A 26,809-nucleotide genomic window follows, 5' to 3' on the forward strand; every position below is an offset into this window, starting at 1 on the left:
ATAATTTATTCTTTTTTTCTTATTATGGCATTGATCATATTAATCACATTATAACTATATGATTATATAGTATGATTATATCAATCAATACATATTATATATTATTATTTTTTCCTACTACATTTCTAATTTATTATTAAACCTTATAAATATGGGGACATGACAGTCCACCCTTCCTCAAATTGCTTGTCCTCAAGCAATGTAGAACCTTTGGCATAATGGTGTATCCAATTGAACAATCTTGGATATACTATAGCGTTTGTGGTTCTTGTCTTGCTAAGTCTTGCTTTCTTTTTGGATGAATAAGCCTTCAGAGATCTGTTGTCTTAATTCCTTTCTAAGAATGACAACATTCATCAGAAGGGCCTCCTAACTTCAACACTCACTAATAATACCCTTGATCCAATTCTTGATAGAATGTTCTTAATCTTAACACTTGCTAAGGATGCTCGATACTCCTTAAGAATGTCCTTACTTTTGACACTTATTGAGAATATCCCTAATTCTTGGCACACACTAAGAAACATAGACTAAGATATATGAAAATACAACGCATGCACAAAATTCATATACATTAGTGTATGAAGACACGATGCAGACACGATGTAGACACATTAATGCATGAAGGCACGATGCAAACATGAAGCGTACACACGTTTAAGAGCTTTGGTAGATTCCTTCTTGTAAATTAAGGTTAAGTGGGTGTTTCACAAAACATATTTCTTCATGATATTTTGAACCACACACTCAAGGTGTAGATTTGTGTCCCTAGCTCCTTGGCAGATAAACCTGCATCATGTATTAGTACTTCAATAAAAAATATTATTTAATCTTCTAAGTCTATAAATATAAGCTCCTAATTCCCAATTTAAACCCTTCTCAAGGAGAAGTTGTGATTAGATGCTTAGCTCCTGGGGGAGTGCTTCTTGGGGCTCTAATTAATAGAACAACTCTCCACTAAGCACCATCTTCTCAGAATACTTCTCTTTAAGACCTTATGGATAATCAATCTTGATGTATCCATCCTTCCTAGGAGAGAGTTCCTTCTCATCCTAGGCCTTATGGGTACCTGCTTTGGGTGTATCCATCCTTGCATATGCATTTTTATACTGGTTCCTTCAAAGAATACTAATTTCTCTGCCTTAAGAATATTCAATTATAGAATATCTATCAAGTCCTTCAGAGAGGTTACCTCTCTGCCATAATTCCATACTAGGAATTATAACATTCAATTTGAAATGTCCTTGCTTTAGTATTTATTTCCAATTTGATTCCAATGAAGAGTACTTTACTTAGTTACTCATAACCAAGTCTTGATCAGATCTGATATTTGCTATTGCCTATACCTTGCTTGATCCATAATAGACAATATATCTTTGTCACTTAATAACATTGAAATAGTAGCCTCTGTAATTATATTTGTTATGTCCAAGGACCCCAACTATGTAGATATGTCACTGCTTCCAAGATGTTACTGGGGCTGCTCTGATATGGATTATACCTCCGCCTGATAGAGTTTGAATAGAGGCTTCAATCTTTATGTGTTCTCAATGGATGAGGTTCTTTGTCATTTTTCAGATTATAAGAACTCGTTGTTAATTTAATTAATGATCATCCACAGCCTTGGCACGAATGCTTTCCATTGCTTTAAGCCTTTTGCTTCATATATTTGCTGTCTAAAATAACTGGTGCCCCGTATTATCACGTATTTTTTTTCATTCTTCTTTCTCATGTCATCGATGACATTTTTTGTTCTTATATGTTGGTCCTTATTTAAGATTCACCCTATAGGATGGCAAGATCATGCTCTGATACCACTGTAATGTCCCCCATTCCTGATTGCCTTTTCTTTGCTGTTATTCTAATAACATTTTATTGTCCTTTCCTTTTTAGCTTGGGATGAATATTCGCCATACTTCATTGAAAAGATCACCTTGATTCTTTAGAATTGTATCCTTTCTTTTCAACTGTATGAATCTTAAGAAATTTTGACACTAATTACAACACCATATTTATATGTGTAACATGGGCATTTTGTCAAACACTTGCCAAACACTTGTAAGCTGTTATCACTCTGAAGCATTAATTTCTTAGAGACCTTAAATCAAACTCTTAATGTCTTCACTAAACAAGGAGATTACTATTCTGACTTGAAATCATGAGTAGTCTTTATGATAGACTTAATAGAAGTCCACTCCAAGAAATATATAATATAATCCTATATATATATATATATATATATATATATACAGGCTGGTGTGAGTAATCAGATTTCAAAACTCTATCAGGTTGACAACATCATAGAGAAGATAATACCAAACTCAAGTACCAACTTAATAGATATAACTACTCCCACCAAATATAATATTCCAGCATGTTCATAATGCAAAGAATCAGATTTGTAGCGTGCGGAATCTCCTTTTCTTCTGGGTAAGATGTTTGTTATTAGAAACCTTCCACAGTTCTGTCTGATCACTAAAAGATAATTGAGATTTTTTCCTTGGTGTCTTTCTACTAATAATGTCTCTAACACTCCCCTCATCCATAGTTTGCTGTCTCTGCAGAATTAACAGTGCTGTGTTGGGTATATAGTTGCAGATTTGTATGCCACTGTGGAGTGGAGATGAAGAGTCAGATTGAACTATGGTGTTTTTGATCCCTGATTCTTGTCTATCCTTATTCTTTCTACGCTACTTGTAGTTATTTGTATATCTTGACTGGATTGCCGATATCTCGATCTTTCAGATTTGTAGAAGATATGTCGTCTTGTAGCAAACACTATTTGTTGGTCAAAGGAGGTTGAGATTCACAGTTTGTTGTTTGCTGAGTGAAGTTGACACTCGCGGCTTGTTGTGGGCTGAGACGGGAAAGCAATTACTCCTGCTCGATGATTTCAGATTTAATTGGCTTGTCTGGTTCGGTTATGATTTGTCCAATGTTATTATTTCCTTCTGCCCTAATCGTATTGGCTTCCTATCTTCCTTCGATTTTTGACTCCCACCTTTTCTTCCTTGCAATGATCCTCCCGCTTCTCATATATGTGTTTGTGTGACTGGGAAGAGTCATGACTCCTTCCTGGGCAGTGCCTTGTAGTTTATTTAAATATGCATTTGTTATTATTTAATTTTCATATCATCATACTCTAATATGTATATATATTTAGACTTTAGAATATATCAAATATATGTGATTACTTATTAGTCCCTACCTTATATAAGGCAGGGAACTAATGTTTTCATTAGACCCCCATTCTAACTACTATTAATTTTTCAATGGCAGAAATATATTCAAAACTAAGGTTTTGAGCGTAATATATTTTTAAATTGATTTACACTGATCTAATTTCTTAATTCTCATTGGCATGTGGCCAAATTTCTAGGGAAATAATAGTATTTTCTAGAATGGAAAAACGGGAAAGAAAAGAAGCGATAAGAATGAAATAAATGTTTGTCAGGATCTGGCAGGAAGTTTGTTGAATTTACTGATACGTATGGTGAAAGATCTGTAATATCGTTTTCAAGAAAATTCGCTCTCCTTGTCATATGTCAATAGGAAATGACAAGCATATTTTTTTAACTATTTTTATAAATGTAGCATGGCCCTTCTACTTCTCATGTATCAGAGCAGACTAATCTTTAATTAATCTTTCAATCTAATGAGAATTTCGATTGAAGTTTTGTACGGACTTAACTCAGATTAACAGAGTGGAGTTAAAAATTTGTGAGGGAGGCTGGAATTCTTTTCAAATTTCAGATCTGTTCACCTCGGAAATCTACAATTTGTAAAGTAAACTTTTGTGAGAATGTTTGATGTACATTTCTTATTTTGCATCTTGACTTTCTGCTGCTGATCCGACCTACGGAGTGGTAACCAGCGACCTGGCACAAGCATTCCACAGTTAGAGAAACTAACCATCACAGTCAACAAATCAACAACTTCACACTCAATAGATGACAATGGAGGTGGACAACTATTGTTCTCAAATGCACACGACATGTTCATGCTATTGTCTGCGTAAGGCATATTGTTGAGACTACATCCTGCAACCACCCACTCGTTATATCCTTCTCCTTTCTTCCACTAGAAATTGCATTCCTTCGTTTTTATATAATAATATTATGTGTGCTCTTAGGTGGATATTATTTGGTGGGGAATCAAACCCATGATACAAGTGATAGGGGGTGGGGTTAGAGTGGTCTCCTTGGACAAGGTTAACAAGCCTGATGGCCTTTGCACCTTTGGCGCCAGGGCTGCCACATGTGTCCTTATTCACACCCCAAACACTACTCCTACCTTGTCTTTCTCTTTCTCTTCAGCCATCCCCAAACAAATGCTCATGTCTCTTTGAGCTCAAAAATCTGATTACGATTTTAAGTTTTGATACTTTGCTATGGTACCCACTATCAAAACACTGAAAAATGTAATAAAATTCAAAACTTTCCAAATGAAATCATGGACCTGATTAAGAAATCACAGTTGTAGAGAAACTTTTTAACAAAAAGTTCGAGATCTAAATTTGCCACTGAAAGGGGGAATTACAACCCAACAATTATTTCCTCAAAGTCGGGAAGGAATCGAGGCATTAGTGAAAACACTACTTTTTCTATTTCGTCAAGTGTTTCTTCAGGACAACTATAGCCTGAGTTTAATTATAATTTTACAATTCTATCCCTAAAAATAGGACACACACGACTCTTAGGAATAAAAGTTCCTGAATTGTATTAAATCTTGGAATATTGTAATTGAAAAAGTACGTTTGTATCTCATTAATGTTCATAGGAAGGGTTATATGTGTAGATATAAAATAATAATCAGATTTTTTTCATTATTTTTTTATAAAGGTGTAGAAAATATTAAAGAAATATAAATTTCAAAATATTTTACCAAATTCATAAAGTAACATATTTTTTACTTATCAATTATAAAAAAAGTTCATTCTATTTTTTATTATTTATTTTTCGTTGGAGGGTTGCACTTAGCTTGTCATTCTTGGATAGTTTACCACTAGCATATAAATCATAAATTTATATAGATTATGTGAATAAATACAATGAGTGATTAATTGATTGAAATAGAAGCATGCTCTTGTTTTCTCTTTACTATGATTAACCTCATTTTCACAAATGATTGATTACTATTTTAAAACATAGAAACTATTCTATGTTTAGCTACATATTTCAAAATTTTAAATTCCAGTAACTCTATTTAGTTTTAATTTAATTTAGGATACTCTCCAACTTCATTATTGCTACGATTTCTTAAAAAGGCAAGGACTTTAGCTCGCCAAGAGCTCTTGTTTAATATGTTATTGTATCATACCTATGATAGTTGTTTATCAACTATTTAGTTAAGCTGTAGAATATAATTGCTCATTCTATATGTATTAGTTAACTATTATTTTATTTATTTATAATACTAAATTATAACATATATTTTATATATTATGTAATATATTATAATGTTTTCTTATTTTTCTTATTATGGTATTGATCGTATTAATCACATTATAACTATATGATTATATCAATCAATACATATTATATATTATTATTTTTTTCCTACTACATTTCTAATATATTATTAAACCTTATAAATATGGGGGCACGACATCTTCACTAGAGGGGCTTCTGTGACTTCTTGATGGATTGGCCTCCTTTTGTGACTCGCGATAGTTAGTTGTGAACTTGCGCAAGACCTAGTTGATGGTTTTCAACTGTCTCCACTTCTACTTTCAGGCCGAGCAGGTTGAGATCACATCCTCCTATACTTATCTAGAGGGTTAAGTTCTCTTGACCTCAGTTGCATGTCTATGCTTGAGAGGAAGTGCTTCATACATCACTTTGAGGATATTGTTACCTAATTTTTCACCCCCGACTTAATTAAGGTAGAGCCATAGTTATGTCAATCAAAATGTGTTTTTTTGTGTTTTGCCAAGTACGAGAGCTTTGATTTCATGGTGACCAGCAAAAAATGCGAGAACATTCAAGATAGAAGATCTTCAAGCTCTCATTTTCTTCCATTCATGGCGGCCCAACGGAAAAAGAATGAAAGAGATGAATGGTATTTTGATCCCAGCAGCAGTGAAAGCAAGAAAAATGTAGAAATGACCCGCTATTCGAGCCAACAAACGCCTATAAAATCTCCAGTTAGAAACCCTCTTTTCCTTCCATGGCAGCCCAGCAAGTTAAAAAAAATTGATAGAAGAAAATGATATTGGTCACAACAACAATGAAAATCACAGGAAAAAGTGAACAATGCAAATCACAGGAAAAAGTGCCCAGAAAGGCTGTTTGAATTTGGATAAAACTCCAACTGAAATTCTCATGGCAGTGGCGGCAGCAGAGCTCCACATGTCCTCAAAGTTGAAAATGAAACATCAAATACTCATTTTAGGGTACCCAAAGATCCTAGAAGCTTCATGAATAAGCTTTGTATTTTGTGGAAAATGTTTTATTTCCGAAGTCCCATTTCCTCATGCACGTGGATATCTTCTTTTCATGTCAAATATGACACCTGGAATATGCCAAGTTTGAAAGTCTTTTAATGTCAGGATCCTTTCCTAAGCTTTTAAAAGTATTGTAAATATTTTATTATGTTATCACTTTTATTATTATTTTAATATTTATATAATATTACTTGTTTTAATATATCAATTGTATTAATGATATTGTTAAATGGTTTTTTGATCCACTTAATAATATTATTAATCTAATTGATATCTATTAAAAATAATAATAAAATATAAATATTTTAACTTATTGATGCTTACTATATAATCTATAATTTACTTTCTAATATATATCAATTAGATTAATAAAAATGATTAAGTGAAGTAGCCCATCACTTAATAAATATTATTAGTATAATTAATATATATTACGATTGTGTGAATTATGAATTATATATAAAATAATATTAATAAGTGTCAAGTGTGATAAAAAAATAAGATATTTATATTTACATTTTAGAAATCAAGCATGGATATTTTTTAGAGTTATTACAGTTGTCCAAAGACATAGTGATGGGATGGGAAGTCAATTGAAGAGTTATTGCATTTCAAGGACTTTTGGGAGCCCTTTTGTAGATATGACTGCATTTGTAAGGGGTCTTTATGTTGATATTTTCAGGCCATGACTTTTGGGGTACTATTGTACACTTTTTGAAGACTTTTTAGGGTCTCAAAATTGGCCTTGAAGGCTGAATTCGACCAAGGAGTGGTTGTTTGCATTTATGAAGCAACTGAAGTGAAAAAACATAACTATGAGCTTGAGGCTCATTTGTAAGGGTTCTAAGGTTTTTGTAAAAGGGCCATTGTTGTGATTTCTTCTTAAATCCTTCATAGTTTGAGTACAGATTGCTTTGTAAAAATTATGGGAATGTTAAATATCAGCCTTTGAAACTTTGAATGGAGTTGTTTGAAGATCTTTTTTGAGTTCCATCTTGTTGTATGAAAGGTACTAATTTACTGTCATTATTGTGATTCATCTTGAGTCTTAAGTGAGAATCCTTCAATTTGTTGCATCTGCAAAATGAATAAATTGTTATCAGATTTGTGTCATGTTTGAACTGTTTCAAGAAGGTTTCATTGTGTTAAAAATATCAATCTCACTTCAAGTTTGGTGCATCACCTTAGTCTTAAAATTTTAATTCTGTTATCCTTCTATCTTTTTTCCTATAAGGAAACTTAGGTGTGGAAACAACTTCCTACACTAATCCCTTAAGGAAAGTATTGTGCAAATTCCTATTAAATCCTTACAATTTCAGATTTGATATTATGTAAACAATAATATTGCAGTCAACAATGGATACAGAAAACAGATAGAGAAAGAAAACACATAAACACAAAGATATGCCGGTACAACCCCACCCTTCCAAAACCTGCACAATGTATTATCTTCAACATAGAAGGTTACAACACACTTGCAATGCAAGTTCTTTCAAGAAAGGAACGACACAGAAGACCAATCCAGTAGCAACATACCATACCAACAATATACTTTCTCTCTCTCCAATCTGCAACCCTAAAAACGCTTATATCATGCGCTTTCCCTTTTAGGGTGCTTGAGTTGGAGACTCGAGTGTATAGTACTCAATGATCAATTGCCACATGTCTTCACTCGTCATCAAATCTTCCAAAGATAGCTCTTATGCGTCATAGGAATCCGTCATAACTGTTTGTCATGATCTCCTTACACACAATTCAAGATGTCAACAAATACAAGTGGAGTGACACATCAACATGCCAACTAAACATGTACACTCACACTTAATTACATTACTTGCAAAAGATACATTTAGAAAACAAATAATAAGACTAGGAATTATCCAAGGTTGAGACACCTTATTCCTAACATTTCCTCCTAATTTTTAAGTTATTTTTAGAGAGCCAATAGGTGAAGCATTATAAGGAGCCAACCTAGAACCCAAAGATTCACTCCTATTTCTAGTACACCGACTACCCAGGAGTGTTTCCATGTTTCTCGAAGTGACTGGGTTTTTCAAATTCAGTCAAGGGCGCAACTTTTAGAGATAACAAATGCCGCGACCAAGATGCCCCTTTTGGACTCCTTGGTTAGGTTGAACATCCTCTATGGCTCAATTGTGTGGGGAGCCTCTCTCTTGGAGTCTGATTGGGCTTCGGTCTAGAGAGTCGAGATCCGCCTTGGGTACATTATCAGATGTCATCAGTCCACTCCCCACTGTATCATCTTGGCCGAGTTTGGGGCTCATCCTTTTAGACTTGGGACCATCTTTGGTTTGGTTTCTCCATCAACTTTGGAGCTTTGCGGACTCTATTGGTTATCACAAATATTCTTACCTAGCCTATTGCTCTTTCAAGGTGGTGGCGGGTGCCGATCTTGTTGGCAAAGCTTGTTGTTGGTTCGCCTAAGCCTCTGGTCTTCTTGATTCGATTGGGATTGCAATGGATCACCTTCCCCCCTTTTAGTTCTCTTTGGATGCCCTTGCTCACCACCTTCCCTTTCAACAGGAGTTGAATGACCACGTCAGGCTTGCCATATATAGACAGTACATTATCACGACGTGGAGTAACCTTCCAAGGGGGCTCTGCCTAAGGATGGCTTTCTACGTTGACCACTACATGGATATCTAGGAGAGGGTTAATGTGCGCCCTTGGTACCTCATCGTGATTGGACTCATGACCTCCACATCTCTTTGAAATCTTTTAGAGTGGGCTCCCATCGGTTACGTATAGAGATTGACCACCAAATTGACATAGAGGATAGGATATGCTGCCTTTGTCTCCTAGGGGAGGTGGAAATTGAGACTCATTTTGTTTTCCATTGCCCCATCTACTATGAGATCAGGGGGAGGTTCTACTATTTGTTAAGGGAGTGCAGGTCCCTTTCTTCATTTTTAGGTACACTAAACAATGATGTCTTGCACTTTATCTGTAGGAGGCCATGCGACTTCATGATCACACTTTGCAACTTTTGTTCCCGTCGAGACAAACTTTATAACAACTCATCACCTCCTTCACAACTAGGTCTCCTGCCCAAGGGACGAAGCAAGCGCTCGACCCTACTTTGGGTCACACTAAATCTGTGAGGCCTTGTAGAGGACATACTCGACAACATTACCTTGTCTCTTGTAGTTCCCTGAGGTGGTCCAGGGCACACCCTCACCCCAAACCATATCCTTTGGTTCTGGACTACTTCTCATCTATGAGGAATTTTAGGTCTTTCCTTGTTTTGTTCTTTTTCTTTCTTGCTTGTTCTCTCCGTAAACACCATTTGGTGCTCCCACTGCTGGTTGTTGCCTTGTTGTAAGTTTTTCATTCCTTTATACCCTTGTGGTCTCTTCTTGGACATTAATAAACTCATCTTATCTTATCTTATCTAGAAGATAATATATAAAAAATACTAGATCTCAAATAAAAAACACAATCAAGAGTAGAGATATTCCAATCATAGAGAAATAAATAACTACTTTGGAACCCCACTTGACAAACTTGGCACAACAGCGGCAGTAATGAAATTCTTTGTATATGCTACCCCATGAAATCTGTCGAGGAGCTTTGTACCTGTTATTTGTCAAGCGGTGGCATTGATCCGCTTGAACCAATTGAAAATATAGTTGAAGATGCTCTTTTTAATGTTTTAGTCTCAACCATCTCCTCTCCATTTTGGAGATTTTCTTGTCAACAGTTTACATCTATATTTTCATTTTGCTGAGTTTTTTCAAATGTGTTATCAACCAGCCTTCAGTATTCAGCATTTACATTATCATATTCAATCTAAATGCTATTCTCGTCAGAAAAGCTACACAAAATAGATGTTGCAAATAAAATAGTCTGCTATCTTATCCTTATTCAGCCAGTCTTTTGGTATCACTACATGGTGATAACCTTGTCAAGAAGCTGAACTAGAAACTTATATTATGGTGACCGAGTAAAAGGTTGATCTTCTTTGATGCTTGTGACTGTAAAAATTGTAGTTCATTTCAAGGTTCCAAGAGTAAGAGAAGGTCTAGAATTTTAGTGAAACATGTGTAGGTAGAAGCTTTACTCAACATACCGCACTGTAGTTCTGAAATCTTCTATATAACTAGCTTAATCCAAGAAAGAAAGGAAACATTTTCAATTTAGCTCCCCAATCAGAAACACATCTGATTTTGTTTGTTTGTGTATAACATAGATCTATATGGCACCACATTTTTGGCACATCATTAGAGTGGTAAAACATAAAATGATCTAGCTATTGGATTAAAAATTCAAAAAAGAAAAAATCAACTTTGTGCATTTCATATTTCCGACTTTATAGTGTATTGAAAAAAATGAAGAATTATAGGACTTTCCTTTTCTATGCAAGACAGAAGGCTAACTTTTTCAATTGAGCTCCTCAATCAAATATGCATCTGATTATATTTGTCTCTGTATAACATAGATCTATAGGCTGCTACTTTCCAATTTTTGGTATAGCATTATAAAGGAGAGATCATAAGTGGATATAACTATTCTATAAAAAAAATTTAAAAATATAAAATATTAGCAAACAAATAGATAGTTCAATCTCAAACAAGACTGTCTACTGTTATAGGAAGGATTGTTACTGTTGCTATTAATCTACCCTTTCACCATTTCATTACCTGAAATGTCCATTGCTGACACTGATAAGCACAATGCTTTGATTTCTCATCAGGTATAAATGTATGGATTTGAGTCAAGTACAGGGTCTTAAAGAAGCCTCAACTGAATTTAATTCTTACTTTGGTGGCAAGTGGCACAGAAATAAAATCTGGACAGGGTGAGTTTCTCTGATTGATGACATGCAAGTAGAGGGATTGGATCAACTCCTTCCATGAATGGCATTGATACTGTTGATTTCTATTGTTCTATGTCTCTAGCAACTTTCCCTCCACCTCCACTTGAAAGCATAAAGAAGAGTGGGTGGGTCAAAGAAGGGTTTTGTTTATCATAAAAAGAATTATTTCCCCTATTTCCCGGCAGTCAGATTCTCTTCTTTTGTAACTTTAGTTTTTTATTGACATGCCTTGATTTTCGTGACTGTAGGACTGTTTATGGCATTGCAGTGACATTCATTGAACCTTTTCATCTGGGTGGGCTTTTCACTCGAGAACACCTTTATGGATACAATGATGATTTTGAACGGTGAGGAACTTTCCTTAAAACTTTCCTCCATATTATGAATGTTTATAAAAACAAAATTCTAACTTCTCTGTGCACTGCCTTAGAAAGGATCAAACAATCACGAGACTGTTGGTTTATTTAGGAGCTTGTCATTGCTTATGAATCCTGCAAATATAATCCGGAAACAAATAATTGATTTAGTAGAGAACTTGAATATGTTCTAATTCTCATCAAATGGTATATGTTTGGTAGACTGAAATGTAAAATTTAGAGTGAAGGTGACAATAAAACTTATTTTCTGTAGCTTTCTTGATTTTTATATCAAGCAACATTCACAATTTTTTTTTTTTTGAATATGGAAGATAAGTTGAAACTCATATGGTGTCATGAATCCCTCTCAAGGTTGACAGCCTTGATCAGTTTTTGGGACCAATATGGCCATATGTGGGTGAATTAGTTATACTCTAATAAGCTGTTCCTTTGAGACCTTTTTTGGCTTATGTATTAATCAGTAGAAAGCACCATTTATTTATTATTATTTTTGAAAGAACATTTAATTTGAGAGGCCAAATTGGTGATGCCGATAAAAAGAAAAGCTAGTACCCTCATTTACCATCCATTTTGTTGTTATTTTCAAATGCAATTTCAAATTCAAGCCCCCACAGACGAAAGCCCTTGGTGGCATAAAGTTAAACTACCCGATGGGTACCCTCTGAGATATTGGATAAAGTTTTCAAGTTTTTATTCAAGTTTGATGCAAATTTGACCAAATTATTAGTCTTCATCGATTGGGAAAGTGTTTACTGTAATTCAGTGCGACTAGAGATACTTGTTTATCACTGTGCTCTACATTGCTGATTATTGGTGACGTTAATGCTTGAGCAATCAGATTTGTAGATTTCTGCTGATCTCACAGCCCTAATTTAATCATTCAAATCAGGAGTATTTCTACTTTAACTGCTCTCACATAAGGTTTATGGAATTTGCTTTAGCTGTAGCTGAGTGTGTGCTGTTAGGGTTTGCTAAATTTGCAATTATTTTAGTAATCTACTTTGGTGTTGAAGTTTGTATAGGATTCTAAATTTGTAACATAGAATTTATTCTTTCATATGGTTTTGGCTCATAATTCATAATTTTTTGTTTTCCTATTTCCAAAAGACAAATAATCATGTATTTTCAAAAAAATTATGAGGGACATTACATTTGATCTGAATATGTTCCTTGCTATTGTTAAACATAGACTCTGGGTTTTTCTCTATCTGCATGATGTTGCAACAAATAACTTGTTAAGACTTACATCTTTTGGGATGATATAGCATGGTTCCTTTGTTTCAATTTTTTGTAGGACACTTGTGAATACTGTCTGGTATGTTATGCGACCCTAGCTCTGGTATTACATCTTAGTTGTTTTCTACAACCAACCTGATAACTCTGTCTATTGCTTATTTTAACACATGGGTGCTCATTTTTTACAACAGTTGACATCTTAGATCATTCATGGCATGTGTTTGAAAAACTGTCTCTGTATGATTTTGATTAAGAACTGTTATGCTTAATTGAAAGAAAAGCACTATAATGTAGTAAGGAGCTTTTCTGTAGCTTTGGTTTTCTGGGTTGACCCTTATAATCTGGGATGGTAAATTTTACACCTCAGATATCTTCAAATCGCTTCTCTTTTGGATTGGTAATGGAAGTAATAGCCATTAAATTCCTGGACATGTATTATTTTCCCATGCATGATAATTTCAGCTTAATCATTTAATTCATGGTTCCTCTTTGAAGGGATGGAACATTATTGGAGAGGTGCTTTGTTTGAGAGTTATGGCTGCAAACTTCTGCATCTCATTGAAGGGTTTAAATTAAGATATTGTCTATAAAAAAATTCGTGTTACAAAAGACATGATATTTTGACAGCATATACATTGCTAATATTTGCAATACATTACTTTATTGATAGAAGTATTTAACTACATGGCCATTGTTGATTTCAACTGCAAAAGTAATCCTTTGTTGTTTTCGTAGAGCTTGCTGTCATTGTAATAGGCAGTCTTAATTGTTTTGAAAGGCATAAATAAGTTCATTTTGTAGAATGCTGCTCTGAACTTGGGTTTATGTTAATAATTCAGGTTTACGTATTTTTGCCGTGCATCACTGGAATATCTTGTGAAATCTGGAAAACAGCCTGATGTCTTACATCTGCACAACTGGCATACTGCTTCTGTAGCACCATTATTTTGGGACATTTTTGTTCACCAGGTGCACATTGTGATACCCTTGTTATGCTTTATAGTTTATTGTCTAAAAGTTCCACAAAAGACATCTTGACTATTTTAGACCATGTAAAGAAGAAAATAGATGGAATATGTTAAGTAAAATCCCTCGGATTAATTGTTTCCAATAGACAAAGTCATCTGAAAATGTGCCTGTATATTTCATAAACTGTCTAAAATGCATGGGCATTATATATTAGGAACACAATTTTATATACATTGGAAGAGGAAGACTCTGTACATTCTTATCAATGCAAGAACTAAGAAGTATTGAATTTTTAATTTTTTTTTGCATTCTCCATCAAGAAAAATGATAAAAGATTGAAAAGAGACTCGGATCAGAAGACTCAGAGTTGGTCAACCAATAACAAGTACATGGATAAGTGAAACTAACCTGAACAACATAGGATTGAGGATAATGATCAAAATATTATGGAAGATTGTCTAACCAGTTTTTAACAAAAAAGATTTCAGCTATTTACAAATTCAAGATTGCTGTTGTCCAGTGTTATTGATGATAGTAAAAAATAAGATAAAACTAGGAAACACAATGAAATTACTAGTAACCAAGAGAATATAAAAAGAAGTTAATAAATAAATTTCTTGAAAGAAAATATACGTAATAAATAATGAAATGTAAGAGAGGAGAAATGGAAGATATCATTAAGCTTCAAAGTAGCCGGATATTTCTACCTCCACAAGAGTCAATATATAGATAGCTTAAGAAATAATCTACGGGTGCTCCTATCTCATGTGTGTTTGGCAAAGGTCAAAGTTGTCGTGCAATAAAAAAAGATAAACTGAAAGGGAGAGGATGTCGACATGCCAAGGTGCTTAGGGGCACAACAATAAAAGAGCTGTAATAACATTGGAAAGGAAGACACAATAATTAAAAGAACAATATCAACTCAAAGGGCTTGAGGAAACCAAGAAGACAAGAGCTTGAAAAAGAATACTAGAAGAGTGTTGTAGTGTAGTTTGAAAACTCTTACTTGGCAGTCCAAAATAGAATTTGGACTTGACAAGAAACTTGGTTAGGACTTGGTAAAGAAGAAAACTGTAGTTTCACAAAAAAAAAATCGAGAATATAAGAGCCATAATTCAAACATTACAAAGAACTTTCACTGTTTATTCCTTATCTGATAAATTACATACATGAAATAATAATAAAGGTGACAGTGTGTACCAGATACATGAGTAAAATATATGTTTATTCACTCATGAGTAAAGGCTAATGGTTAGATTGTAGACAATGACTCATACTGTGCAAACTCAATTTTCTTAGTATACTTAAAAAATCAAATTTGGGGGCAACACTTCTAGTAGGATCAAGGGGCAATGCCTCTTTTGGCGGTATGGGGGCAGTGCTTGGGACTCATAAGTCCCAATACAAACTTAAGTGAGTCCTTGACAAAGTCATGCTAGTCTATATTTTGGACTTGGCTCGTGAGTTCGTGGCAAGTCATGGAATTCGCAGTTGTGGGAAGTCGACTTAGTGTGGCGAGTTTGTGGTGAGCCCCATGGGTCTTTAAACTATGGGTTGTAGAATGCTTGAGAGAGTTGCGAGAGAGCTTGAGAGTTCCAAATTTGCAAGAAGAAAACCTAAAGAGAGACAAGCGTGTATCCAAGTAAATGATTGCTTGACAAATGAGATGAGAGGTTAGAGGCAGCTATTGAGATGTTTTTATTTTTCTTGACTGTATTCAATTTATTTGGGCAAGTTACAAGGGACAATACACTCATAAACAAAGGCCATATGATAAATTGTTGTGGGATGCTAGGACGTTGAATGGACATCCATGCATTGTGCTAGAGTTCAAGCAATTTTGACTCTAAAACAAGACATTGGGAAACAACAAGGATAACACAAAGGAAACTAAAATCAACACAAAGAGACTTGAAAAGGAGAAAGCCTAACGCAAGGGATGAAATGGGACTAAAGAGCTATTGTAATGGGCAACAATGTGAATGAAACATAATGCAAGATTGTAAGAGTATAGAGAATTTCTATCAATACAGTAGATTTGGGGGATGAGTGATGTCTTGCCAATTTGTGTCTGTCCATACATGAATGAATAGCATCCAAATAGAATAAAGTACTTGTAAAATCTATGATGGGTTGAAAGGGGTAATCAATCATGATTTTCCTTGTGTTGTATTCTCTTACATTGTAGTTTCCTTTTGCTTAATGTGTTAAATGTACCATATGTGCATGTTTTTAATATCAGTCCACATAACCCAATATGTGCATTTAACTTAATGAAAACTGAGGTGTTACAATGAGCCAGGGAAGTCTCAACTAAAATAATTGTTCAATTTGTTTGAATGTTTTTGTAGCCTTGATTTTTTACCCTTCATCAAGCACTTCAATCTCTTGTGGTACTGGATGTTTTACGTTTTGTTTTCAAGGTTGCTGTTAAATGATATTGTTTTATGATGTTATGCAGGGTCTAGGAAGTACCCGGATATTATTCACCTGCCATGATTTCAAATATCAGGTGAGTTTGATTTTAATGCACAAGTACAAAATTCCAATTTTTGAACCCTATGATAAGTTTACTTCAATTAAGATTACTTCACTTTATGCCTTGCCAGTACAGTGTGTGGAAGAACCCAGAAAGCTTGGACTTTGTGGTTTGGATCCCGAACGACTGCATCGACCAGATCGATTGCAAGATAATCTTCAGCCTAGACTTGTTAATCTGTTAAAGGTATAATTTAACATGCAGTCCTGTTGTTTGATTGCTATATAGACTTTATGTGAAATGAACTTAAACTCATATCAAGTCTATTTATCATGATTGATTAAAGTTAAATAATCCTTAGAGCATTAACCATACACGAGAGAGTGAGTAGATGACAAATATAACAATTCATAATTTACAGAGTTATTTGTCTAGAATCATGAAATCATACTGAATGTGCAAGAGGAAAACTACACCGTAAGTCACAAATTTCAAATGTTATACTGATAACAAAGTAATACAAAAACTGGAAATTGGTACACTGTCATCCACCTAGGTGTTTGGAATGCATCTGTGGCTTGATTTTTTTTCCTTCTCTCAGTAGACGGTGAAAAATAAGCGCTCCTATCAGTACAATCATCCATTTAGAGATAGAATTCTTCCAAATGCCAGAAGTTCACATCAAGGACCTCCCACTCATGGTATCTTCTCTACCATTCCTTGTCTGAAGGTCATATGAACAATTGCAATTGGGAAAAGCAGATATTCATCAGACTCATTGTGGTGATATCACTCTTTCCTCTTTCACCAGTGATATTGACCTCATTATCATCAACGGCAGCATTGGTTTGTCCTTTCTGTTCTCTTACATTGCCTTCAAAAATACTGGTTACTCTATTTCTGCACTTAGAACTTACAAATCCTTTTGTATGAAATTTATAATAATTCAAAGTTTTCTTACGGCTAATTTTTGTTTCTTTCTTGTGCATTTGATATGATTCCAAAGACCAAGTGCCTCACATCAATTGAGCACTAGGATTATAGGAACCTCACATTGGCAATGAAAGAAAGCACCTGGGCCTACACCCCAATGGGAAATAATTCACATCTGTCTGGAACCATTCAAGCACTGTCTGCATAATTAAACAGAAATCTAGTAAAAAATTTGCAATATTGCATCGCTGTGTAAAGCAGTTCTGCATCTTATCCGCTAAAGAAAATTGATAGTGCCAACTGAATTGTATGCCTCAAATTTTTGTAGCCTCCCCTCATCATCCAATATTCTGCTAGAAGAGATCCTTATCAAGAACAAGGACCAGTACGAAGAAAAAGAAATATAACTTCTGCCAACCCCAAACCTTGTAATTGTTTCACACTGCCTTTACTCATTTTATGACTTCATTTCCTGGAGTCAATCTGTGAATTCCACCTTAATTGAATCGTGATTGTTTTGCAAGGGATTTAGGCATTGTGGCTTCCAATTGCCGTGAAGGAAATTGATTGTGTGAATAGAACATGCCAACTATTTCTGATACCTTGTCTAGCTGCTTTATCTATATCTCTCCATCTTGGTAGCTGTTTTTATTAGAGACCTTAGTTTTGTTTGTATGGTCTGAAATCATCTTGTGACTGCTTGATACCAACACGATATACAACTCCATCGCAAATTTTGTTTTGACCTTTTGATAAATCAAGGAGGTGCATTTTTTAGTACATTGTTAATCTTAACTATCAATTTTGGTCTACATCGGTGTATCTCTTTCCTATCAAATTGACTAGGTCCACACCTGCTTTTATCTTTCCTAGCAACTATTCTCTGAGAATTATTATCAAAGCATTTGAGACATTCACAATAAGCAAGTGCCTCTTCAATATTATCATCATACATACAATTTTCATGATCATCAAGGGGAAGCAGTATGTCCATGATGAGATCATCTCAGAATGGATATTAAATCTGCACACATTTTTCAAAGTGTGTCCAAGAAGTGCAAAGGCAACTAATGTGTGACAAAGGCCACCTTGTGTTTTCATGTAATGCCCCATTTTTGGAACACTGCCATTAGAGCATCAAGACACTTTTGTGGACAAGGCGTGGCAGTCCTTGGACACTCATATTAAATCAAGCTTTGAATATTTTTTCAGGAAACTAAGTGATGAATTGTTGCTGTATTTAGAGGTGTTAGAAGTCTTGATTTCTTAATTTGCAGTACCACAGAGGTGGGGTTTTCCTGTAACTGTAATTCCATTAAAATTTTTAAACTTACAATTTGCATGTTTTTCTCTGTATGCAGGGTGGAATTGTCTACTCCAACAAAGTAGTGATGATATCTACTCCATGTGCAAGCAGTATAACGGAGAACAAGGCTAGTTATGGTCTGGAGACTACACTCCTGATCCACAAGTAATAGAGCCAGCTGTACTAGCTTTTATATAATTGTTTCACATGTCATACTTATGTTGATCTTACAATGCAGAGAACAGATATCATTAACATTAAGACTGTTACGGGATTTCTTATTTTAAAGATTGATTGCAGAGACAAAATTATTAGTGTGCCATATGGTTTGGATGATACCGTATGGAATCCTGCAATGGACAAATACCTTCCTGCAAATTTCTCTGCTGAAGATTTAAGTGGGAAAGGTAAATGCAGAAGAGCATTAAGGCAACGTGTAGGCTTATATGAAGCTCAAGAAGTGATCACCATTGTAAGTTGGTTCCTTATTTCTTTGCCCTTTGTGTATTATATTACTATATTCTATTGTTAGCTTTCTTTCTTCCTCCAAAATGACATGCCTACCTAATGACCTAGCCAGGAAACAGTCCTAACAGACAGAGTCCAAGGGTTTTAAAGGACCAACATATAAACTGTATAAATCAAGTTTTAAACTACTGTTCAACAGCTTCTCCTTGCATGCTGAAATATAAAGGAAAATGAACTGGGTACATTTACACTCCTGGAGGTCTCCGACTTATCTTGAAGCAGCCAAAGACAGGTCCCTTTATATGTAGAGCAACAGACTAATGGCTTCTATTTCATCATGCGTTTTCCATAATGCAGCTTCTGTCTTTGAAAATGGAACATGACCTACCTAATTGATGACTGTCTTTGAATTTGGGCTGTTAAAGGATGTGTCATTTGAGAAGATTTCAATTCGGCACAAAATGAAATAGATGTATACTAAAACCTGCAAATTAGTGTTAGGATTTGACCCCAGAAATTAAGATAAACAGCAATAAGGAAAAGATAAATCAGATACAAGAGACACACAAAATTATCCTAGGAAAACCCTTCCAGAATTGAAGGGAAAAACCCAGCAACACAACAAAAGAACACTTTATTGATAATGAAATATTCAAGTGTACAACACCATTTGCTTATGAAATATTCAAGTGTACAACACCATTTGCTTGATGCAATATATATAATATAAAGAGAGACTCTCCACATTCCAACCTAAGGTCTCTTCAATTTCCAAAACATAATATTTATTTTCAGCTACAACCCTTCGTATTCCCATGCCTCAACTCATGTTATATGACATGTCTTAATATATAATATTACAATTTATCATAAATGTCCTTTTCAGCTGAAGGTCACCATAATGGTATTAACGCCCAAAGATAAAGATCTCTATCGTAGCGACAAACTCCAACACTCCCTCTTGCCAGAGAGAGATCTTTAGCTGAACAGTCACACAAGGTTGCAACCAAAATATCAATGATAAGATCTTATCACATGGATCCTATAAAATTCATGGAATCACTCAACATGAAAACCTGTAACAATTGGTCATTATTCATGGAATCATTCAACATGAAAACCTGCAAAAGAAAATTAACAATCAACTAATATCATGGATTCATCAACGTGATGTTGTCATGGAATCTCTCAACATAACAAACTTGCAAAAAATCATAATCACCTTTCATCACAAACTCACTCAACGTGATTCTATCATGGAATCTCTCAATGTGACGAACATGCAAGAATCACAATCATGTTTCATTGCAGACTCACTCAACGTGATGTTCTTGTGAGTGAAAGAGTTATTGGGTTGTCCTTACAACTTATTATTAAATTTACCTTAATAAGAACTCATAATCAACACAGGAAATCACAGCTGAGACTTGTTTCCAATAAGAGTCTCAAATTCTACAATACCACAAGCATTAAAAGCATGTGTAAAGACAGGGATACTATAAAGACTTTCACAACCAATAACAACTCCCTCTGAAGCTAAACTTCTCCATCTGAATTGCAAGCTTTGAAATATCCCAAATGGATATTTGCTCTGCTGCTGCTATAATATTTAATTATATAAATTATATTTTCCTGTAGATTTTTCTTTGATCTTGTAGAGCTAGACAAAAGTTGTAGAAGAATGTTGTTTCTTTTTGTATTTTTCAGAATATAGGCATTACAATGAATAAATAACAACAATTGATAAATAGAAGTGATAGAAATAATATGCAGCAATACATACTAATCCGGAAATGATTTTAAAACCATACTAGCAGAGTCTAATTTATTCTAGGATAGTACCAATATAGATGTGCTTCAAACAAGATGGATGCCAGCTGAAAATGGGATCCAGGTGAGTTGCCGTAATAAACGCCAGGCTGAACCAAAGTGGCTACCTTCTCTAAAAATCCACTGCTTGCAAAGTGTAACTGCAATACTAGAAATCGATCCATTGCCTTAATCAAACTATATGCATAGGAACCTTCGAATCTGATCTTGTTGAGGGCTACGTCCCAACAAATCTGCTTTCAACACTAGGGTTTGCGTCTCAGGTGAGAAATGCTCTTCTAGAGCAATGGCGTCCAAAATGGAACAATAAAATGATAAAAGATACTCACTTTTAGGTTACCATCTCTTTATATCCCCTCTCCAAGACAAATCGAACCCTAAAAGAACCCTAAAGTGGATTTCATTTGAACTTTATAATATAACATTATTTCCCAAATAAGGCATCTAAATAGAGAGAAATCATTACTTCATTAATGACAAATAGCTCCAAGCATCAAATAAGTCCCAACAAGTGATAATCAAATAGTAGAGACTGAGCTCTTTCCAACGAGCTATTACACATAGGCACGTCGATCCAAATGGAGCTAGCAAACTCCTTATTACCCCAAAATGGCTAAACACTTAGCCTTATTTAAATTATTAAAATGATAACTTAGGAGAATATTTAAATATATTAAAATATTTCCCAATTAGCCAAGGAACAACCCAAATACTTCGAAAACATGAAATTGAGTTTGTCACCTGCCTGTGACTGATGTCGGACTACCTGGCCCAACTAGTAGTCTCACCCTCAAATCTAGGGATACTTTAAAAGAATAGGAAACACACCCAAATCTCCTGTAATTGAGATCAGGGGTGATCTCATAGAACCTCAACTCTGGAAAATGTCACAATCTCCTAAAAGGTAGGAATCTCCTCTTAAGATCAAGGAATTGTCCCCTAAAATCAAGGAACTGCTCTCAACTGATCTACTACTACTTGAAATACCCAATCCAGGCACTGAAAACCTTGACTGAGTCCCTGATCACCACTGCCAACCTACAAGACCCCATAATTGGCTAACTCTCATGTCACTGCTAGACAGAGCTAAAGAGGGGACATGAAAGTCCTCCCCTCTTGGAGATGCTTGCCCACAAGCAACTGCAAAGCTAGATGTTGTAAAATAGTCTCGGCCTCCCAACTGGCATCCTCTATAGGGAGACCTCTCCAGCGAATCAGATACTCTCGAATGACCTTGCTTCTCAACCGGCGTTCCCTCTCTTCCAAGATCTCCTCAGGAACCAATGTCAGCTTACCTTCTTCATCCAATGGAGGTAGAACTGGAGATGGTATAATATGATGTCCCAGTGCCTTTTTCAGGCATGGCACGTAGAACACATCATGAATCCTACTGCCAGATGTTAACTCAATCTCATACGCAACCTATCCAACATGTCTAATAATCCTGTATGGTCCATAAAAACGAGGCTTGAGCTTCTCAGCTCCACCCATTTTAAGGGTGCTCTGTCAATAAGGCTGCAATCGTAGGTAAACCATATTCCCCACCTCAAATATTCTTTCAATCCTGTGTCGATCAGCGTAGACCTTTTGCTGATTTTGTGCTTGTTGAAGATTCTCCTTGAGAGATCTCGTGATGTCTTGGTTCTCCTACACCCAATCCTGTGCCAAAGGAACCCTGTTGTCATTAACCACCAGATCAACAAAAGATAAAGCATCGTAACCGTAGAGGGCTCTAAATGGAGTCATAGCAATCGACAAATGGTACGTAGTATTATAACAATACTCGCCTAAGTGCAACCAATGCACCCATGTCCTTTGCTGCCCTGACATATAACTGCGTAAATACCCTTCAACCCATTTATTAACAATCTCGGTCTGCCCATTTGTTTGTGGGTGGTAGCTAGTACTAGGTGTCAATTCCGTAGCTGTGAGCCTAAAAAGTTCTTGCCAAAAAGAACTCGTGAACCTGCTATCCCTGTCACTCGCAATGGTCTTGGGAAGACCATGCAGCCTAAACACCTCTTTGAAACATAACTTTGCTACTTGAGATGCTGTGAAGTCAACTGCAATAGGAAAGAAGTGAGCGTATTTAGTCAACCTATCAACTACCACATATATGCAATCTTTCCCTTCTACTCGAGGGAGACTTGTAATGAAATCCATCGAGATTCCTATCCACTTTTGTTCCGGTATGGGTAAGCGCTGCAATAAACCAACAGGGTGAGTATGCTCAGACTTATTTTGCTGGCAAGTCATACACACCCAAACATGACGTAGAACGACATCCTTGAGACCCTTCCAAGAGAATATCTCTCGAATTGCCCTGTAAGTCTTACCATACCTTGGGTGCCCTGCTGAAGGAGTATCATGGTAGGCCTGCAGAATCTTTTCCTTCAACTAAGAACCCGAAACAAGGAAGACTCTGCCTTTGTAATAGATAACATCATCTACTAAACTGTACCTATAATCTGAAACTAATCCATCCATGACCTCACAAGCATGTTGATCTTTGGAGTACTCAACTAAAAGTTGAGCCTTCCAATCTGTTGAAATCTCACTTAATGAACATAGGGTGGCGACTGATGGTTTCCTGGAAAATGAATCAACGGCGGTATTGTTTTTGCCCTTAATGAACTCAATGTCAAAGTCATAAGCCTGGATCTTGCTCACCCATTTTTGTTGTCTATCATTGAGTTCTGCTTGATCAAGGAAGTATTTTAGAATGTTGTGGTCTATTCTTACCACGAATTTACTACCAACAATATACTGTTTGAACTTGGCTAATGCATGCATGATAGCCAACATTTCCTTGTCATATGTGGAATACAACCTTTCATTATCTCGCAACTTCCTACTCTCATAGGCGATGGGGTGCCTGTTCTGCATCAAAACCACTCCTATGCCCACACCTAAAGCGTCACGCTCCAGCACAAATGGCTGCAAGATATCGGGAAGTGCCAAAACTGGACAAGTACTCATAACCTCCTTGAGTCTGTCAAAGAACCCCTGTGCCTATTTTGTCCATCTGAAAGCTCCTTTCTTTGTGAGGTCTGTCAACGGTGCTGCCAACTAAGAGAAACCCCTCACAAATCTCCTGTAATAAGCACACAAACCAAGGAATCCATGTAACCCAGTAATGTTTTGAGGGCAGGGCCAGTCACAAATCGCTTGAATTTTCTCCTCATGCAACTTTACTGCATCAACACTGATCACATGTCCCAAATATAAAACCTCTCTAAGTTCAAACTCACATTTAGATAAGTTAGCAAATAGAGATTGACTCTCCATGATGCTAAGTACCTCCTCCACATGTTTGAGATGGTACTCCCAAGCACGGCTATAAATCAAAATATCATCAAAGAATACCAATACTGATTTCCTCAACTGCTTGTTGAAGATGTGGTTCATGCATGATTGGAAGGTGGCCGGTGCATTGGTAAGGTCAAAAGGCATCACCAAGAACTCATAATGTTCGTAGTGGCAGTGGAAAGCAGTCTTGTGTACATCTTTTGATCTAACAATTCATCAATGCGTGGGATCGGATATCTGTTCTTGATTGTCTTTTTGTTTAGTGCTCTATAATCTATACACATCCGCAAGGTCCCATCCTTCTTCTTAACAAGTACCGCAGAAGAAGCAAAGGGGCTAGAGCTGGGGCGTATGAAGCCCATGTCCAACAACTCATGAATGGTCTTCTTAATCTCATCCTTGTATGCCCTAGGATGAGGATATGGAGTGGTGATCACTAGTTTAGCTCCATCCTCCATTTCTATCCCATGCTCAAACCCTCTATCTGGAGGTACACCAGGAGGTATGTCACTAAAAACTCTGCCATGTCAGTCCATTACTGACTGAATATCAACATGAAATGTTTTGCCATCTTGAGGAGTAGGTATTTTGGACTTCACAAAACAACGTATAGCCCAAATCACATCATCATGTCTAATAATAGACTCCATCCTGCAAGAAGTCACCTCCTTAGGTCCATTATTTGAAGCTGTTCTCAAGATCATCTTCTTCCCCCCAGACAGAAACTCTAACTACATGCGGTGGTTAATCATAATATACCTTCCGATACCCTATAGCCACTGCATACCCAAAATAACATCATAATCTTCCAATGGTAGAATATAGAAGTCATCTGTCAAAGTAAAATCCCCCATCTAAATACTAAGCTATGAGATCCTCCTAGTGCAGCCCAAAATTGCACCATTTGCAACCTTTACTCCAAAACCCTCAAATATCTCAGATTGTAGCCCACGTTTGTCAACCAATTTCTGATCAATAAAGTTATGTGTAGCTCCTGTATCGACCAAGCTCATGATTTGCTGACCTTGTAATGTACCTTTCCTTTCAGCCGAAAGGTGTGGAATCTGGGATAACTAGATAAGGTAGCCATAGTCACTTTGGTTGTTGCCAATGACTCTGGCATGTCCAATTCCAACTGAGTTTGCTCCTGATGAGTCTCCTCGGGACTATCCTTAGTGTCAGTGTCAGGTATCTCCTCATCACCAAACTTAGATGTCACCTCAATCAAATGAACCTTGCCCTTCCCCATACAATGGTGCCCGGGCTTCCAAGGTTTTTTGCATGAGAAGCATAGTTTCTTCCTCCTCAAATCATTCTGTGTCTTTGGGTCCATCCTAGGAGGTCTAGCTGACTGACCATCCCTAAGTTGTGAGGTGTTGGCCTTCTGTGGAGGCCATGAATCTCTGAATGGCCTTTTATCCGATGAATAAGTAGGAGTAGTGTCCAGTCTCAATGTCACATCAATAGCATCCTTAAGAGTGGTCGGCTAGAAAGCACAGACCAATCCCTTAAGCATGTCCTGCAATCCCTTAATGAATAGCATCACACTACGTTTCTTGGGCATATTAGGTACCATAATTGCAATGTGTTGGAACTCATTAACATACGCCTCTGCATGTCTAGTCTGTCTAAGATGTGCCAACTCCCTATAGTAGAGTTCGATGTCCTTTCGGTCAAACCGAGTAATTAGCCGCTTAGTGAACTCAACATAGGAATGAATCAAGGTGTGATCCTGGGTAACCAAACCATGGTGGCACCAATCATAGGCAACCCTATCTAAATGCAATACGGAAAACTATATAGCCTCCCTCTTTGGCATGGGTCATAAGGATAAATAAATGTCCAGCTTGTGTACCCAAGCTCGTGCACTCGAATTACTAGTGCCATCATAAGTAGCCAATGAAATCTTCCCAGTAGCTCTACTAAGATCATTGTTCTGTTGTTGCCTATTGCCTCTGTCTCCTCTGAACCTAGCAGTATCCCTGTGCTGTGAACAATACTGGGGAAGAGGGAAAACATGCTTAACCTCTGGGGGTGGAGCTATACACTCAACTGTGGCTGCCATGACGGATTCCTAGAATCCCATCTCGAGTGGATCAACTTGTACTAGCCGCTCACTAGGTAAAAACTATGGAAGCAAGGGTCTATTTGTAGCAGGTATACAAGGACGTTCCTATCTTTGGGAGTGAAGGAAGCTCCCAACCGACATATGGGATCTATGACTTCCAGCAACTAACATAGATTTGCTACGTCCCTGCCTACCTCTTCGCCTATCCAACTCCATCTGCTCCAAATTTTCCTCTACCCTCTCAGCGTCTGGACTTTTATAGGTTGAGTATTGATGAGAGTCCTCAATAATTCTTTTTTATCCTCATTAGTGGTGTTTTGTCTGTTTCCTCTCTGTTCATCTGCCATTGTATTTCCTTGTTCAATTCCAAAACCTTGCTCAAGTTGAGCTCTCCTACGCGTATAAAATCTGTGTATCTCAGCTCTTGGATGCATAGATTTGTAATCAAATCCACAGGCTAGCAAGATCAGGCTTTGATACCACTGAAATATCCCAAATGGATATTTGCTTTGCTGCTGCTATAATATTTAATTATATAATTATATTTTCCTG

The 26,809-nt window shown here is 36.2% G+C and overlaps 1 protein-coding gene across 3 annotated transcripts in view; it reads left to right on the plus strand.

Moving 5' to 3' along the window:
* Positions 1-26,809, plus strand: part of LOC149551598 (uncharacterized) — a 212,635-nt gene that overhangs the window by 118,709 nt on the left and 67,117 nt on the right. For 2 of the 3 annotated variants that reach the window (XM_089787108.1, XM_089787107.1), the window contains 7 exons: positions 11,160-11,264; positions 11,531-11,629; positions 13,735-13,864; positions 16,326-16,376; positions 16,479-16,589; positions 18,638-18,747; positions 18,883-19,054. In XM_089787108.1, coding sequence (XP_089643234.1) covers positions 11,160-11,264; positions 11,531-11,629; positions 13,735-13,864; positions 16,326-16,376; positions 16,479-16,589; positions 18,638-18,747; positions 18,883-19,054 — 778 coding nt within the window. The remainder of the gene's footprint in view (positions 1-11,159; positions 11,265-11,530; positions 11,630-13,734; positions 13,865-16,325; positions 16,377-16,478; positions 16,590-18,637; positions 18,748-18,882; positions 19,055-26,809) is intronic. The other variant, XM_089787109.1, reaches the window with a different exon arrangement.

This window comes from Cupressus sempervirens, chromosome 6, assembly GCF_028749045.1.
Source record: "Cupressus sempervirens isolate cs-2001-9-10 chromosome 6, ASM2874904v1, whole genome shotgun sequence".
In the NCBI taxonomy this organism is placed as follows: domain Eukaryota; kingdom Viridiplantae; phylum Streptophyta; class Pinopsida; order Cupressales; family Cupressaceae; genus Cupressus; species Cupressus sempervirens.